Source organism: Cystoisospora suis, assembly GCF_002600585.1.
Source record: "Cystoisospora suis strain Wien I chromosome Unknown contig_3106, whole genome shotgun sequence".
Taxonomy (NCBI): domain Eukaryota; phylum Apicomplexa; class Conoidasida; order Eucoccidiorida; family Sarcocystidae; genus Cystoisospora; species Cystoisospora suis.
In genome coordinates this window covers 1-17,589 of record NW_027155901.1, presented here as the reverse complement: position 1 = coordinate 17,589, position 17,589 = coordinate 1, and the positions used below count along the sequence as shown (strand labels likewise).

General features: G+C 55.2%; 4 protein-coding genes across 4 annotated transcripts; 2 read left to right on the top strand and 2 right to left on the bottom strand.

Moving 5' to 3' along the window:
- The first annotated feature begins 1,055 nt into the window (after positions 1–1,055).
- Positions 1,056–2,695, top strand: CSUI_006214 (uncharacterized protein). The gene is made up of 2 exons (XM_068066378.1): positions 1,056–1,397; positions 1,918–2,695. The coding sequence occupies exons 1-2, from the start codon at positions 1,166–1,168 to the stop codon at positions 2,211–2,213; spliced, it is 528 nt and encodes a 175-aa protein (XP_067921649.1). The 5' UTR covers positions 1,056–1,165; the 3' UTR covers positions 2,214–2,695.
- A 646-nt stretch (positions 2,696–3,341) lies between these two features.
- On the bottom strand, positions 3,342–11,532 carry CSUI_006213 (ap2 domain transcription factor ap2viia-1). The gene is made up of 4 exons (XM_068066377.1): positions 10,863–11,532; positions 7,338–10,527; positions 6,205–6,780; positions 3,342–6,079 (listed from the first exon to the last, which is right to left on the bottom strand). The coding sequence occupies exons 2-4, from the start codon at positions 9,021–9,023 to the stop codon at positions 4,934–4,936; spliced, it is 3,408 nt and encodes a 1,135-aa protein (XP_067921648.1). The 5' UTR covers positions 9,024–10,527; positions 10,863–11,532; the 3' UTR covers positions 3,342–4,933.
- A 784-nt stretch (positions 11,533–12,316) lies between these two features.
- CSUI_006212 (uncharacterized protein) lies at positions 12,317–12,467 on the top strand (the record flags this gene model as incomplete). The annotated part of the gene is made up of 1 exon (XM_068066376.1): positions 12,317–12,467. A coding segment is annotated over one exon (105 nt), but the record flags the coding sequence as incomplete, so codon positions are not given.
- A 3,099-nt stretch (positions 12,468–15,566) lies between these two features.
- Positions 15,567–16,921, bottom strand: CSUI_006211 (uncharacterized protein). Its single transcript, XM_068066375.1, has one exon. It carries the CDS (start codon positions 16,642–16,644, stop codon positions 15,958–15,960), a length of 687 nt encoding a protein of 228 aa, XP_067921646.1. The 5' UTR covers positions 16,645–16,921; the 3' UTR covers positions 15,567–15,957.
- Positions 16,922–17,589: the final 668 nt, after the last annotated feature.

Sequence of the window (17,589 nt, the reverse complement as noted above, 5' to 3'; positions counted from 1 at the left end):
CTCTCCGCCCTGGCCGGACATCGTGAATTGTTCAGCCGCAGAAGCACAAAATAAGAAACAACTTTCGGAAAAATGCCGGGGAATCACCAAACCACGCGGTGCTACCACGTGTAAAGGTTGCCGCAAAAACTTAAGTGAAGTCGATCCTGTCAGTTCACGAAGGCACGACATGTATGCTGTTGCGGACCGAGACGAGCGGTAATCGGCTCACCGGCGGTCACTCACGACGCCGGCACTCAGTAGGCGGCGCGGCACTCACTGACGGCACGGCCTACAGGGCGGCGCAAAGTCGCACGGAGGGCGTTACAGAGTCTGTAGGAACAGCTGCCTGTAGTCCAGAATCAGGACACAACCCCTAATTGATATCAAGACATATCAGACAATAGCTTTCGTATCATCTCTTTGTGATGAGAAGGTTAAGCAGGGACTTAGATCAGTCACGGGTTTTTTATGATTTAGGGCCGACTGCGTAGCTAATAGGGGGAGTAGCTGACAGGAGTCGTCAGAGAGAGGTTAGCTGATGTAAACACCTACCACGCGTGCAGGAGTGCTTAAATACGGAGACTAAACTGGACAAGTAGTACCGTAGGCCGATCGAGGACCCGCCGCCAGTGAGCTAGACATTTCTCGACTCTCCGGCGCCGGTAGACGGGACGATTAGTGGTGCGGCTACCGGATCGGTAGCTTAGTGTCAGAGTTTCCAACTCCGACCCGTGCCAGAGTGTTAGTTGTAGCATAGAATTGGCTAAAAGTGGTCTCATGTAAAATAGGTTAATGAGTGGATAAAGGCGGAGGATTCCTTCGGTAAGCCGTGTCTGGTTGTCTGGGTCGTGTCAGAGTTCAATTGAGATCTTAGGGTCTTGATTGTAATACGAGTTCCCCATGTTCTAGGTACTTCGTTACCCCAGAAAAAGTAAATTAGTCCATTAGAGCCATACGGTTGGCTCCCAAAACATGTGTGTTCCATTTCAATGTAACCCTGGATCGACCAGGCTGGCTCGAGCTGCTCTTGTCGATTCATTCTGCGGAGTGGAGAGTGAGGAAATGATGAGTCGAGCAAAAGGCGAATCTGCAGGCGGGTTCTGCATTGCGGCGGTGAGCCTGCAGGAAGCTCGTCGGTCAACATGTCAACGTACTCCTGCAATATCTGACTTGCCAAAATGAAATGGCAACTCCGGTTCTGCCCCGTTCGAAAGAAGATGGAGTAACAAACAGGCTCGAGGAATCGATGAACATCAGCGAGACATTTGCAATCACGGCGCAACATCGCAGAGAGGAGCACGGCAGGAGACCACGCGAAGGCACGTGGCAGAAGGTTCAAGCTCCGCCCTCGCTCCCAATGATGCCGCTGGGTGTTGCGTTGTCACTGCCCTGCGAGAGTTTCAGAATTCTAGGAAGTAAGTACACCGATAAACACACACTACAAAAAGGGTGAACTGGATTAGAAAACTAAATAACTAGCTAATTTACTACTGCATTCCTGCCGCGCAGGTCCAGCGCCTGCCCCGGGACAACCGCGGGCGTCTCGGGCACTCCGCCTTCTGCGAACTACAGGTCGCTACTGGTAAACTTCGTTACCGTCGTAATATCTGTAGCTAGTAACACTAGCAGACCTCGTATTTGCCACCGTGCACGGTCAGCGTGGCTCGGCACTGCGAGCCGGCACAGTGGTCTTTCCCGTCGTGTTTACGTAGAGGCAGAAGAATTTGGGAGAAAACGACGCCTCCGCACTAGGACACGACGCATGAGCCAACACATTCTTCCTCAGCAGCTTCTTGCTGAGAAAGAACACTGCCTCCCGCGCCGCCCGTACGCTCGGAGACTGACAGTTTTTGCAGTTGTGGCGTCGTCAATCGCGCATCACGTTGCGCCATCTGTCGCACAGTTGACATAATGTGTGTTACCACTGTCCGTCAGGTCTCGACCGCAAGAGCCACAGAGAGGCTGAAGGCTTCAGTAAGGAGACGACAGATGTCAGTTGGTGGCTCACAGACAAGAGCGCCACCTGTGGACGTCGGGGTGGTCGTCAGGAGAGGGAGTTTCTAGTTGCCGGAGGCAGCGAGCCTCAGCTTTGTTGGACTGGGACATCTTTTTTGTTGGTGCAGGGCCAGGAGGGCAGTGCCATTTTGCCACTGCGCACGCGTTCTCCCAGACTGGTGCCCTGTCCTACGGCGAGATCGCGTTTGGCCCAGACCTACCTGACCGTGACCTGAACGGGTTCTCCGTCCCGTCCACGCCGTTGCTAATTCCGGTGAGCGTTTCTGCGCTGTTGACGCCGATCTTGCAGTCCTGCGCAATATCTGTCGTCTGGCAGATCAGGCTTTCTTGCGCAGGCCGCGGTCTAGAACACCCGCTAATAAGAGAAGAGCCCAACAGCGGCATGGCGCCTACCATGAAGCCCGGGATCAAGTCCTACCGGCGGCCCTCCCGGATCCACGCGGGGAGAACTGCCATTGTTGCGCCTCCGGCGTTTGCCTGTTCGGTCGAGTTCTCCACTGCTCTTGCTGACACCCTCATCTCCCGTATACGCGTGGCATTACGGAGTGGAAAAGCTGATTTTATCGTGTACCGATGTACTTGTTTCCAGTGCTCTGCTCACGCCAAGCGGCCCGCTCGGTCGACGAAAGGAACAGCCTGGCGTGGTAGTTCAGGTTCCGCACCGGCCGAGGGATGCACAGCTACAGAGAACCCGGACCGGTGGTCTCCGTCGCCTAACTTTCCGAGCCTATTCGTCCCAACTGTTCTTTCTGTTCTCACCAACGGGCTCCGTAATGCACGTGCAGAGGTCATCGGCCGCTGATTTTCTGGTAGGCACTGCCATCCTCCACGACCCACCGCAAGCGTGCAGCAGAGCTGTTGCATGACCTCTAGCCGAACACGCGTGGGCAGATCCGGCGGGTAGCATTGAGCCTGACGGAGTAGCGCACTGTCCCGCTGTCGGTAGCACTGTACACTGCCTACCGGCCGTCTGTCTTTCTGTTCGGCCAGACACCCCGTGTTCGCGCACGTTCAAATCTTGATCCGTACGCCCCTCAGAACCACTGTCCCACACCACCACCGCAAAAGCCACGGGGTAGAGCTTTTAGTAAGTACTTATGTGTTCCTTTTCTCTCCCCAAGCGACAGCGTGATTTTCGCGACGACCCCTGCGAAATCGAAACTAGGTAGCTCAAGGAGAGCCCAGCGGGTGTCACTGTATGGCGGTTAGTGCCGCCAGTAATCTCGTCTACGTTGCTCTCCTGGAGTCGAATGTGATGGTGGGCACGCACCACGGATGAGAGCTTCACGCAGAAGCCACTACACACTGCGCGTTCGAACACAAAACTTGTCCGCTCCCCGACTGCCCGGCAGCAACCGTTGTGAATAAACTCTCTTCGCACAGAATGATACGCAGTTCAGGACTCCGGGCCCTTCCATCGAAGGGCTTCCAAAATCGCCTTGAAATGGCACGCCTCTTTCCGCGCGGCCTGGCCTTGCCATACCTCCAACACTACACAAATCGCTGTGGTTCAAGAGAAAGATCCGCTGTCCGTGCAATCAGTAATCAACTGCTCAACTTCGCCTTCAGTCTGCACGTGCTGCTGTCTATACGCTAGATAATGTGTGTGTATGTATGTATACACATGTCTGTGCGTGACCCTTTGTGTCCCGCGTATACACGGTACCGTCGACACTACATGCTTTGACTACAAAAGAGCCACAGGCGGCACACAGTTTCACTTGCATTCTACTACACTTCATTGCTCCGTATCACAAGAAGCAATCCCCTACGATCGAATACGGGTGAGCCCCAACCGCAACGCTTCGCCTTTTTTGACAGTAACCCGTTCACAGACCGCAATTTTCTGGTGGCGCCCAGCAACTTGAAGACCTTGGAGGAAAGAGTACACCTGCAAAAGCACGGGCCCAGACTTTCTGCTGTGCCGGCTGCAAACACCGGGCGTCGGTATGTTTGCCGGACATACTGCGTTGAACTCCGCCTCTGCACGCCTTCTTCGAACACTCGTCAGAGAGGTTGGTCCCTTGCAGGGGGGCCCACCTCCGGCAACCCCCATTCTCTTCTGTACGCGCCGTGCCCCTGACAGGTGTGTATCGCTCTTTGTCCCCGTCTTGTTACCCTGCACACGCGCAACCACCACTACCTGGCTGCGCTGCAACTTCCGTGGCGCCGCCTGAACTGACCGACCTCTGCGAAGACTGCCGTATACTTGCAAGAACCGCAGACGCGCAATCACGTCGCAATCGACTCAAGCCGGCATACCGACACGATCACAGTCTCTGACCTGAGTTCCGCTCCCGTGGCTTTGAACAAAAAGGGGCAACGGTGAGCTCATCCTTCACGCGACGGAATCCAACCCAACAGCCTCTTCCTCACTGCGGGCGCGCCCCAACCCAACACTGCTGGACGGCAGCCTGCGGGGTGCGCCCGGTTTCTCGTCGCCTGGTCTCCATCAGGGACTGTTCTCTTAAATGCGACTCGAAATGCTGGATATGCACCCGCTTGTGTATCAGTGTTCAGAAAACTACGCCGCCGCAGAACAACCCCTGACTGCTTCCACTTGATGAAAATGCTTGTATGGACACGGTCATCTCCTTCGCCTCCTTGGGCGCGCCCTTTTCGGGACAGCCGTTACCGCAATGAACCAGAGAAACACTCCGGGGGAAATCTCCCTTGCCACACACGGCGACAAACAAGCAAATCCTCGTGTGGCTGAGTCGAATCATGTTTTTTTCCCGTGGTCTGGAAATACATCCCTGCCGTTATGAAACTCGCAGTGCGAAACAGCCGTGCCCGCACAATGGACTTCAGAAGTATCGCTGCCCCACTCAGGGTAACAGAATGCGAAAGCGAAAGTAGCCTACGCGACGCCCGTCTGAAACGTGAGAACGCTTTTTTGCCGCAAAGGATGGGGGGCAACTTCTTCAAACTGGATCTAGGTTTCTTCAGGACGACATACCCGCCTATCCTCTGCTAGAACTAGTCGACTCCCCGGACCTCTCCGCCTCCACTGCTGCACCGGCACCGCGGTGGGTCTGGCTGAGAACCCACAAGGTAGGAACTCTCCTCTCTCGCTCTCGTCGTCTCGTTTAAACTCCCCACCAGGCGAATCGTGATGGCCTGCAGTAGAGGCGACTTCTTCATTCCGAGCAGTCCAGACAAGATTGTCAAGGAAAGTGCGCTGCTGCTCTGAAGACCATTCACTCGGTAACTGGCCCTTCACGATAGCCTGTCTGCACACCGTAAGAAGGGGCTGCAGCTGATCCATTCTTTTTGCTTCTTGGACGGCACGCCACGCCTGGAGAACAACAGATGTCATGACGCTGTGTCGCAATTCCGACGTTGCCAGCTCGCTGTTCGCCCGCAACCCTTCGCCTGAAACAAGTCCCGGCACGCATTTAGTAAGCAGATCATCCAGGATAACGCTTACAGCCGCCTTCATCAGCAGCAGCCTTTCGTCCTCGGGAATGCCTACACCCGGCTGCGGGGGCCTCACTGTGTCACTCCGTACTGCCGGACAGCGACACGTGGGGCAGGCGTTCCCGAGCAGTCGCACTGCAGCATCAGACGAGTATTCACATTCTGAGAGTATCGACCGGACAACGCCAGAGAGTGCGCTGTCCCTTCCTTGGGTCTCCTCGTCTTGATGATCGGGCACAGATACTGCCACATCACCGCAACAAGAAGGGGCAGCCAGCACTCGCTGCAGACACGACAGAACCTTTCCCACGGCCGACATGGTTGTAAGCTGTTGATGCTGCGGCCTGCTAGTGCTTGAGCCAGTCAAGAGCAGGCTTAAGAGCTTTTGTCGGGAGCTGACGTTTCCATCGCTCCACGAAGTTCGCAGCGAAGGCGCATACGAACTATGGCAGAAGGCGTCGCGCCCCTCGCTGCGGATCGGCCCCTCTCCTGCCTTCCCGAGGGATTTGCCGGCATACGGTGGTTCTGCTGAACACGCTTGCGCGCAACACCTCAGCACTTCTGCAGTTGTTTGGTCGTCTATTCCGCTGTTAGACAAATAGGTATGTGAGGACAGACCACGGGCGGACAGACACCCAGAGGCCGTCGGAAGGCTTGTCTCCTGTACACACAACGAGGACCAGACCGCAGCGGCATCTTGCATTAGCTGTTCGCAGACGTCTGCAGTGGGGCCAACAGCCAGCCGTCAACCTGTAGCACGCGCAATTCGTCGCAGTGCAGTCTCACCTCTGCAGCACTCTCCGTAGTCTCCTTTCCCAAAGTGCCGTAGCGGAGGTCTCCCGACCTCAGCCTCCCTGTGTCGACTCCTTTGTCCCCCATAGCCTTTCGGAGCAGCTTCTGTACGATAAACTTCCCAGTCTTCTCCGGTCTTGTGCCATCTTTATCCGTTCGAAAACTGCCGCGGCGCTGTCTCTCCTTTTGTTGCTCAAGCAATGTCCGGACATGAAATCCCTGATTCACTACGTTTTCCTCCGATGACTTCTCCACACTCCACTGCAAATCGTCACCACACCCCGGGCCATGAGTGCATTGCACCCCTAAGGCATCATCGCCGCAAGACGTTCGCGAGGGTTTTGACCAGGAGTCCGGAAAATCAGCACAACAAAGACTAAAGCGAGGAATTTCCCCGTGACCTTCGTAGTGGTGGTCACAGGCAACCTCGGGTTTCAGGCTTACTGCCACACGACGACGCTTCCACGATGGAGTGTCCCAGTCGCCGGTTCGGTAGCCACTAGGCCGACGACTGGGCGCGCGACAGTCCGCATTCGAGTTTCGCTTGGCATTCTTGAGCTGGAGAACTTCCTGCACAGCAGAGTGGTGAACACCAAACCCACGCAACCACAGGACACTCCTGTCTTTGTCAAACAAGTCCTCGAACCTGTAATCGCATTATCCAAAAAACCAAATAAGAAAAGTAAAAAACAGTACGTACGGGAAATGTCTCATAGAAGATGCTTGAATTTTCTTTTTAAGAGTATCGTGGCTGAAAGCATACAGTATCTTTCCCGAAAAGCTGTATCTTGTCCGAGCTTTTCTTGCACGTCCCCTGAAGCCCCGTGACCCCCGAACAGTGAACCCCAGACCGATACGCTGATTAAGGCCTCTCCTGTCTATTATGGTTGCACCCTCCTCCCGCATGTGTGTCACTCTGTCTCCTCGTTCTATTAAACCAGCTCGGTAGGATCACCCAGCAGCTGTACTCACAATGGAGATTCACCGCGAGAAACAAACTGAATAACAGGGTGTCTGTTGCGTGGTTGTCTCCTAAGGGTCATCCCACCTGTCCCACTACCTTCATGCTGGCCCCCAGTCCTCACTCGGGGCCTTCAGTGTGCTTTTCGATTCTTTGTTCAGCTTACCTCCCGACAACGGATAGCCAGGTTTCTCGCACGCTCAAAACCGTGGAGCTTTACAGGAAAATAAGCCATCCGGGTCCTGCCTTGTTCGTACCACTCAGCTACAAAGCGATTTCGCTGGGCTTGAAAGCGTACCCCTGTCACCTTGGGTAATGCCCTGTGCAGTGCATTGTAGTCTACACCGTCGCTTTTCTTTTGCTGTAGGCTTTCCGAGCTGCTTGCCTTGGCTAGTGCACCTGCTGGGCTCGGTTCTTCTTCGGTTTTGGAACCAGCAGAAAGAAAAATGCCCTTGCTGCCGTCCTCTCGGAACAGTAGGCCTCTATCTTCTTCAAGGCTTCTTCCCTCTTCACAGAACCCACCTGCACACTGGATTCCTAAACCGGCCGCCTTTACATCTCCGGTGTGTACGGGGGAGACACATGCAGTAGATGGAGAGGTAGGAGCGGATGACTTGGATGTTACACATAGCTTTGGCAATGAAGGGGAATCAGATCCTGAGCTTTCATAGCCGCTAACGTTTGATATCTCGCTGCTACTGCCGTTCGCCGCTTCACTGCTGATACCACTGCCCGAACGCAGCGGGCTACAAAAGTTCGCCCGAGGGGAAGCCGTACTCGCTGAAAGGTTCGCGGAATTCAGAAAGCATAATTCCTCGCTACTAAGGCTAGGGGACGTAAAGAGGCATCTTTGCACACCTCCTTGATTTTCTCCCCCGGTCCACTTATAGTCCGGGAGGTGCTTCTGTGAATCGGACGGACAGCGGCTGTCGACGCCTCCAACCGCCACCTTCGATTCCTTGTTTTCCGTTTCGGCAGCGTTTAAGTTCCTGCTTGCGTCCCCTCTCCCAGTAAGACCGAGCTGAGCGCTAGATTCTCTTGTTCGGGGAGGCTCCGAGCCGATGAGGGCGGTCAGATCCTCCAGAACTCTTCCCAAGGGTGCGGGGGCGGAGAGATGAGAGGAACCGAGCTGCGTCACTTCCTCTCCGTACGCATCATGAATGTCATTGCTCGCCGCCGTCGTTCGAGGGTCTTTCGGCCGATGAGACGGTGCATCGCTTGCTTCGCTGTTATCATCCACCCTGTGTTCGTTGGTCTTCTGCATGGAAACAGCCGCACCCCGGTCTAGTCTGGCCCCTGGTACAGTGGTACCGTCGGGCAGGAGTTGGAGAGCCGTATCCGGTAGTGTAGTCCCTACTACTTTATCACAAGCGTAGAGAAGCCAAGGATCGACTAGACTAATCGCGGTCTCACCTGCTGGCTCATGGCCTCGCTCCACCCCATTCAGGTGGTCAACTCCCGGGCCCGAAGCATGTGCTTTGTCTTCTTGACTGCTTTCTCCCCGTCTAACATCATTCTGGCCCTCGCCGTCCTCCGTGCTTGTCTCCTCTTCTCCGTGAGATTGACTCAAAGATTTCATATCCATAGATAGCAGAAAGGACTGCAAAGCTGCTTGCGCGGACGCATGCTGCGAGACTGGTGAATACGCTCCCCCACCTTCAGCACAGCGCGCGCTTGTTGTCGTGGACGCATCGTCCGGAACGAAGACTCCTACGGGTGGCCCTTGACCACTGCTGTTCTTCCTATGAATATCGCTATCCTGCACATCACTGATCCTCCTGCTACCCTCCAGAGATGAGCCGTCGGCCGGTAGTTTGGACAGGGACGGGGCTTCCGCTGTGTAGGTCTCCATTGGGAAGCACTCGATGTGTGCGAGATGCTAGCGACCAAGGCGAGGAGGAACTCGTATAGTCGACTGCCAGAAGGAGAAACCGACCGTCGACGTGTCAGCTATACCAGGACAATCACTACTGCAAATACCGCCTCTCCAGAGCAGTCATCGCTGTTGGCACGTCGGGCACGTGATCGCGTGGCGCAGGGGCGGATTCTTCTAGTCACGACTGAAGACGGGGAGTTGCCTGCGGCTCTCTCTCAAAACAGGCAAAAGAAGGTCACACCCTCTAGGCAAATCCTAGGACGAGATGGATCAGTCTAGGCAGGCAAGCCCGTCCGACGCTGCCGTGCATCCGCGCAAAAAGGGAATGAACCTCTCCACCCCTCGAGCATCTGGTGCCACTTTACTGGTCGGCCGGAGCACATGCGTGGGGAGCTATTCATCGACAGGAAAGTGGCAGGACCCTCAGAACGACAAGCTCATCCTCAACGAACTTCAAAAAGGCTAACCACGCTCTCGAGTGAGCCCACAGTCTCACGCACTTGCAATAACAAAACCAGATCGGACTCACACACGGTTGCGCCAGACTTTCCAGCAAATGTTGTTGTTCGTCGGCAACCCGGAAATTTCATAGGCAACGAGAGGGCTAAACGAAAACAAACCACTTAGAAGAATGCTAGCCGCAACAAGTGGGCCTCCTGCACCGGCACATGTCCAGGGCAGTACTATCTCTAGAGCGACAGCACCGGAGCCTGTTTGTTTTTTGAATGTACATAGGGGAAGAAAGACTCGATGAGACTTGTGAGAGCCGACCTCCAATCTTGCACGGCTCCACCTCGCGCAGGCAGCTGGAAGAAGGAACAGGCATAGATTCTTCTGTTTTGAATTCCCCTTTTCACGACAATGGGGACAGCCGAAGCACGGATGTGGACTACTAGTGAGCTCCTACCACTTTCAGGTGTCACACAGCAAATGGCTGAGATCGACTACTCTTTCAACCACGTCGGCGGGCCGAAGGTAGAGCGACCGACAAACGGGCACCTGCCCGGCCGACAATCGCACGAAAAAGCGACGCTCTTCCACGTCCTTTTGCCAGTATCCAAAGAACACACAAAACTGAGTGAACACTTGAGGAAAACAGAAATCGGCTTCTTGCACCAAGCAGCCAAGGCAGCGCTCCTGGCAGAGGCAACCGGATGTCGGCTACGGTTGGTCCTACCGCACAACGGCTGGCCAACTGCGGCGGAACAACTCGCCCGGGGTGGAGCCCACGTCCTCCACCGTAGGAAGCCCAAAGCCTGACAAGAATAAGGATCAAGTGAAGGCCCTTTAAGCCTGAAACTCAATCTGAACACAGATTTCCCCAGAAGCCAACCAACGTCCGCCGCCTACCGCCGAAAGATACAGCTTCGAGTACAGGTGCCGCACACAAAGTAGGCGCCGAGGGAGCTAGGACTCCGACGCCCTCGTTAACACCTCCGTATAAGAGTTGCCGTCGTCGCGGGGGCGAGCATCTGGCTTGCTGGAACAGGAAGTAAAAGAAGCCTAACAAAATGCCTAAATGCTAACGCATAAGTTGCCTCGCCATTCGATAACCAAGGACAATTTGGGGACTGTCGATCTGTGCATCGCAAGGACATCGTCGGCCGTTCCCAACCCGCGAGAGGAGCGCACATTCGGGCGCCGACGACGCACAGTTCGAGGCGGGCAGCTAACCGGTAACACAAGGCCGCTCGGTCACCAATACAGCTTAGCGAGCTCATCACAGCGCGGCCGAGGGGCCAGCGGGCAGCTCCAGGTAAAGAAACTGGGAGTGCACTCTGGACACCCAATAGGAACGCTACTCTTCGTGCTTACCGGAAAGTAAGCACGAAGAAAAAAATTCCGCCAGGAGCGATGATGCAAGAACTGAGAGGCTTCGAGCGATGACCAACGCGAGGCGCCGACGGGAGCTGATGGGGGAGCCCACACCTCGAGCCTCCGCCACCGGAAGCGAACCAGCTGACAGCCGGGAGGGGGCCGAGTCCCTCGTCTCTTACGGGACTTGCGTCACCTCGGGGGCTCCCTACGACTTTCTCCTAAAGACGTCCTACAAGCAAGAGAACTCTGGGAGCTCGAGATCTCCCGGAAAAACAGACGAGAACGAAATCCACGGACAACGGTCTACAGGAATGAGGAAGAAGTGTGTGTCCTGGGGTCGCCCCCAGCCACATCGCATCCCTCGCCGGCTTCTTGCGTCCGCTGATAGTGAAAGCTCAGAAGGGACGGCCAATTCTTCAACAGGGACTAGACTTCGAAAGATAGGTCTAAAATCGATTCCATCTCTAGTTTTGAGTAGGACAGCGAGGCCCACCGGTGGCCTGTCCGGACACCCGGCGCGGCCTGCAGTCAGCCGTCCGAAGAACACGGCAACAAACGACGTCTCCGGTACCAACAGAGCCTCTACTGCAAAAAATGGAGAAAGTAAAAGCCCAACAGGAGTCGTTCTCCGCATACGTGTACGTTGTTGGTTCGGATTTTCGAAGCCACTGGTAGTGAGAGTGGTCCCTGCTCTTGATTAGCTTTACCCGGGTGGCGCAACCCAGCGGCGAGCGAGTGGTACCAGCTGTGGCCGGATGGATGGCATCCGAGACAGCCGGCCAAGTCTCCCGCTTGTCGACCGATGACGCACCCGGAGCAGCTTCCCGCCGTGACCGCCCCCAAGAAGGCACCGAATGGCAAAGGTTTTTGCGCTACCGTGGGAACTGCAAACTAGGAACGAATGGCACGAAAAAAACCCGCTCACCGACTCTGGGATCCACGGTAAGTACGCAGTGCACACACAGCTCGAAAGCCCACCGGTCCGAGCCTTACGTACCCTTTGGCGGTCTCCGGAACAAGACGGTCAGTGAAGACAATAGGTTTCTAAACACGCCTTCGGGACAGTAGCCATCTCCGAAGTGCGTGCGCCGGATACACTTGTACGGCGTCACGCCACAACACAACACTTGTGGAGCTTTGATCCAGTTTGTCTGTCTGCGTGCCAAAGCTGCGGGTCGTAAAGATACCCCTCGACAAGATTGAGACAGTGCGAAAGCGGATCAGCCGAGGTCTCGCTCAACAAATGGCGAGCGAGGCTAAAGTAACAACCGCGTACTGATAGAAGCTTGCTAGGTGTGACCGACGCGTGCTTGGTCATCGCATGTCACGGAAGGACGCTGAGCTCATCCGCCACAGGTGGGGTGGTGCATGAGACAGTGCAGCCTGCACAGTTCTCACACGTGCATTTTGGAAGAGGGCTGAAGCAGAACTACGCATTCGGCCCGAAAGCGGTTGAGACGAGCTGGCGAGGAGGCGAAGGCTCTGACGCGACAAGGTGGATTGACAGGTCAGTGTGTCAGGTATAAGCTCGTGTGTCCCTCACCTCCCTGCTTGTAGAATACAAGTAGCCAGGTGCCACAGTTTTGTTTACTAGTAAGCTGCCACATGCTTGACTCTTTGTAGAACAGGAGATACTTCCCCTTCCATTCCTGACTTGCGACGGGCTGGCCGTCACATATGAACTGCTAAGCGCGATCTTCCCCAAAGCACGGGCAGCTATGGGCACCTTGGCTTCTGAACGTTGTTAGCTGTGGGCTTCTCTGTCCGTTAGACGTAGGTTGCTCCCGGCCTCCAGACTGCAAGCTTATGGTAGCTGCTTCATTAGTTGTAACAAATGAGCTGCTTGAGCATCTCCGTGGAAAAGCCAGCCGCTGAAGGCCCTCGTGTCCGTACATTTGAGCTACCCCCGCGGCTCGATGCTCCTGATGGGCACCGTAATAAGATCTTGAAGTATGGTTTGCTGGTGCTCTCTCTGCTCGTATACTCTGGGTTGCTGGGCTTATCTGTCCCTAGAAGACACAGGAATCCCTTCTCTTCGTAAAAATATGTCTTCCCAGAAGCCATTGTCGTTACATTGGACTCAACTACGCTCCTTAGTGTTTTCAAGAGACAAAGTGCTGCGAGCTCGCTCTTCCGTGCCAAAGTTACTTGGGGCTCGGTTGCTTTGCTCAGCGGCACGCGGCCACCGGGGTAGCCCAGCAACTCATATGTAGCCGTAGAGGCTGGAGCCTTGGGACCACACTGGATCTCGAAAGTCACTACTTCACTGAAAGCAATGTTGCCTAGAACTTTCTGTTTCAAAAGCATAGGTCAGTAGGGCCTTTTTCGCTACTGAAAAAGGAGTTCCCCAAGAGCCTCTTGGTCCCCCAGTAGAGTCGGTAGGGATTTCCCTCGTCCTGAAATACAACTAGCTCCTCTAGCCCTGCGATGTAAGCTGCAACCGAAGTTGCTAGGGGGGGTTGTCTGCTCTGAAGTGAGTGTTGTCCGTGGTCCTTCCGGTGCGAGGAGCCCCTCTTTGTTTTGAATGTGCGTTGCGACTGGTCGTATGCTCCCACAGTGTAGCTGCCCTGGAGTGTTTTCTGCTTTCGAAATATGGTAGCTGGAGGCCATCATGTCCGTAAAGTATGAGTCGATGCGTGCCTCTCTGCTCCCGGGATCAGAGTTGCTACGGGCCTTCCTCCTCCTAGTGTACGAGTTGCTAGGGGCTCGTCCGCGTGAAATATAGGTTGGTAGGTGTCTGTCTGCTGAAATATCAACTTCGTGCCCCAGAAGTATAACTTGGTTCGCGCCTTCCACTGCGCTTCCCATGCAAGCTGGTGTTGGAGCTTGGCTGCATCAGATATACGAGGTGCGAAGGATCACCCCACAACATGAGTTGCTAAGAGCCTCTTTTGCAAACCTACAGGTTGCAGGGGCCCGACGGTTGCTAGAAAACCAACGCCTGGCTTAGTTGCGAGCGGCATCCCTGCTGCTAGAACACATGTTGATAGACATCGCTCTTTGTCTGAATTAGATGCTGCGTGGAGCCTCTCTCTGTCCCTGATTATGTGCTGCTAGTGGCCTCTCCGTCCTCTTATCAGAACCTACATTACTGGGGGCCTTCTTGCAGCTACGATGGTGAGATAGGCTCTAAGCACACAGACTCTGAGAGCTTTCCGTCCCTACCGCCTAAGCGGCCAGGGGATCAAGATGTGGGTGGCTGCGGATACCTCTTTAAGGAAGTAAAATTGCTAGTAGCGAAGCGCATCAACAGTATGCATCGCCAGGGGCATTCGTTCGTGACACCCGTGTTTGTCGGAGCCTCCGTTTTTGGAGTTTAAGCACCTGGCGCCGTTTTTGTTCCTGGAAACCAGGTTACCAGGGCCTTTCGTCCCAAACACAGAAGAAGTGGAGGGCCTCTCCATCCTTAAGTGTATGTCGCAAGGGGCTTCGGTCTCCGTAAACGTGTTCGTAGGGGGCAACCCGTCCCAACAGAGTGGGTGGGCACCTGTGTGCTAAGACTTGTGTCCCTAGAGCCTATCTCGGATGCCGGAGTAGAGTTTCTGTGTCCGTGCGTATATGCCCGGGAGAAATTACTCCGCTGCCCCAGGAATAGATTTCCAGCGGGCTCCTGTGCACCCCAAGTACGAGATCCGGAGTGCCTCCTGGTCCACAAGAACGAGCCGGCTGCAGACCTAGAACCTGGGAGATATATTCCGTGAGATCTCTCTGTTTCTAGTGTGCAACACGCTAGGGTCCTTTCTGTTCCTGAAGCGCAGTTGCAAGCGGGGCCTGTGATACAGGCCTCTCTTCGCAGAATACGAATCAGCAGCACATGTCCGTTCCCGAGTTTTTAGCTTGCTGGGAAACTCTCTCAGCTCTTGCTGTGTATGTCTCTAAAGTCATGCCCGCCCCCGAGGTACAAGCTGGTACGCGCGTACCTCGCCGCGATATAAATTGCCAGGGCTTGTCTATTCCTGCGAGATAAGGTGTTAGGAGGTTGTCAGTCCTCGAAATCGGAGTGGCTACGTGCCGCTCCGTACGAATAAACTTGGTGTCGCTGTTTCGCGACGACCCGGTGGGGCCTCTCTCCTGTCCGAGCAAGGTGCCTCGTACTTTGCTTTTGCCGAACTACGAGTGGCTGCTGGCTAGCGGAAACCTTGATAAATGCTCGGAGCGACGCTGCTCCTAAGACACAGTTTACCAGAGTAGTTTCCCCGTCGCTAGGTGAGCTGCCTGGGGGCGCACTGTCCCCGACAATTACGTTGCTACGACCCTCTGTCCCTAGAAGTAAAATGCTAGGAGCTTCGATTTTTCTACATGTAAATTGCTTGGCACTTTGTGTCATGAGAGTCTACGTTGCTGTAGGCTTCCAGGACCTAAAGTACGCTTTGCTAGGTGCCCCTCTTCCTGGTTTATGGGACAATAGGTGGCTCCCCCTCCCAGCGAAAGCTGGTAGACCGCCGCGCACCTCCGCACCGCTGGCAGACTTTCCACTCAATGCCACCGAAAAACCGTCCTGCAGCCCAAGAAGATACCGGACTTGCAAAAGCAGAAGGTGAATCCACCACTACCGCCCGCTGCCCAACAGGACAGGTTGGTCCGAGTGACATATGCCGCTACCCACGGCCACGGGGCCACGCGTATCAGGACCTGTTTGTCTCTACGTTTGAGGTACCCCGTGAATGGACAAAAACAAGGTAACCGTTAACTGGAACAAATGTACGCGGCTTGCGCACCACAGCGCCCCATGCAGTCAGATTGTGCTGAAGAGACTACGAGACTGGGGGGGCTGGCAGTGCGTATGCAAAATTTAGTAGGCGAAGGTAATATGACTGAACGAGTCAAGTAGGTACGAACCGTACAAGGATTAATTATGTCCCTCACTGCATTAAGGTTGTGTAGTAAACTTTGTACATATAAAAGCATGGTCTATCAATAACGCGGCTCCCTCCGCCCCACCCTGTTGGCGTCGACTGACCTCGGCGGGCAACAACAGTTAGCCACAAAGAACAGCCCAGCAGAAAACTCTCCTGAGGCGCCAGTGGAGCTCTCCAACAGACCAGCTCCGCGCTGGCATTGAAGCCCGCCTCACACGACAGCAGATGTCCTGTCAATCGTTGAAGCTCTGATCGGGTTGTTTCCTCAGCTCGACTACTAGATCTTTTATCGCTTGTAGTTGCTGTCTTTGACTCTCAGACAGTAACCCGCGCTGCGTCGGTCGCATGTGCCGACCGTGCCGCAGTTCGCGATCGCGCGCAAACCGCAAGTAGTCTTGCCACGCTTCGTTGAAACGCCGGAGTTGTTCGCAAGCTTGGAACGTGACAGCCCGAAGTTGCGGACTCACGCCTCGAAGATGCGAGGTCTGATCTCTGCGTCCCACGTCCGGGGTTTCAGGTCCTCCCTGGAGCAAGGCGATACGCCCACTGGACACGTTGTTGCCTCTTCCTGTGGGTAGCCCTCTCCCGGAGGTAGGGCCCCCAGGCAACGGAGAGAAATACGACACTCCCGCAGAAGAAGAAGTGCAACCATAGGGGTCATTGCTATCCATATGGAGCGCCTCTGTCGCTGCTGCCTGTTGGGAAGCCTCTGAAGCCGCTGCCATATGTGTTCGGAACTCGGCGCGCGCAAATCTGTCTGCAAGCTCACGCGTCGGACCGGCGGGTAGTTGGCGGCGGTGAAGTCGAAGCACGTCACGGTACAATTTGAGAGACTCACCAAGCCTCAGCTGCAGCTGCTCGTACAGAAAGAGTGGAGGTTTGGTGAAGCTAGGCGCCGACATGGTCTCCAATGGGGGCATTTACAGGGACTGAACACATCAACGGGGCTTAAAGTAGCCCGGTACAAAGTCTTTGATGAAGCACGCCCCTGACACGCGCAGCTTTCCGCCTGGGCACCTGAGGAAAAAAAAACCAGCCTTTCCAGCTCGTAAAACTAAACAGGAGCCAGTTGACTGCCCTTCAGCAAGCCGAACTTCTGGACCTGCCAGGCAAAGCCGCCAGTGATTCCGTGCATGCGTCGCAACAGCACACTTTTCACTACAGCCAGGGCGGCAGCGTTGAAGGCGGGCACTTTCGTTTCTTCGGAGACGGGACGCAGACTTGCTCCGGCTAGGGCTTGCTGCACAGTGTTGTGTTCTCAAACCGCGGAGATAACGCCTTCACACAACCATCCGAACACGAAGCGGAAGTAGCGAGTAAACCATTAGCAAATGCAACAACTGACTACCGACAGGCGAGACGTCCGCAACGCCCAGCAGGATCGGAGGCAACTGCGATGCTCTCTTCCCGTCTACTCTGCTACGGTTCAGCAACGCAGCGGGCTACTAGGGTGAAGCGGCAATACTCGACGGAACACTGACAGCACATGTAAAGGCTGCCTCAAGAACTCAAATGAAGTCGATCCTGTCTTCAACGGCTGAGACACGAACTCTGGAACTTTATCTCTGTTCGTTTGGCACCGACGAGACACACGCCTACCAACAGTAGAGACGCGCCGGCTTTCTGGCCGGGGTTCACGCACAGCACAACGCACGACAGAAACGCAGAGCGATACACCACTCGCTACACCACAGTGTTATGCCGGTCGAGGCAGCCGCGACAGCACTGTTGCCGAGTAGCCGCAGAATCACGGTGGCTGCCCGGGCCGGACCAGTGAGAAGAGTGCCGGTAGCGGCAGGAGCTGTCGGAGGTACAGAGTGCTGGGGCACCCGCGGCTGTAGCGTTTCTACGGTTGCGGGAAGGCA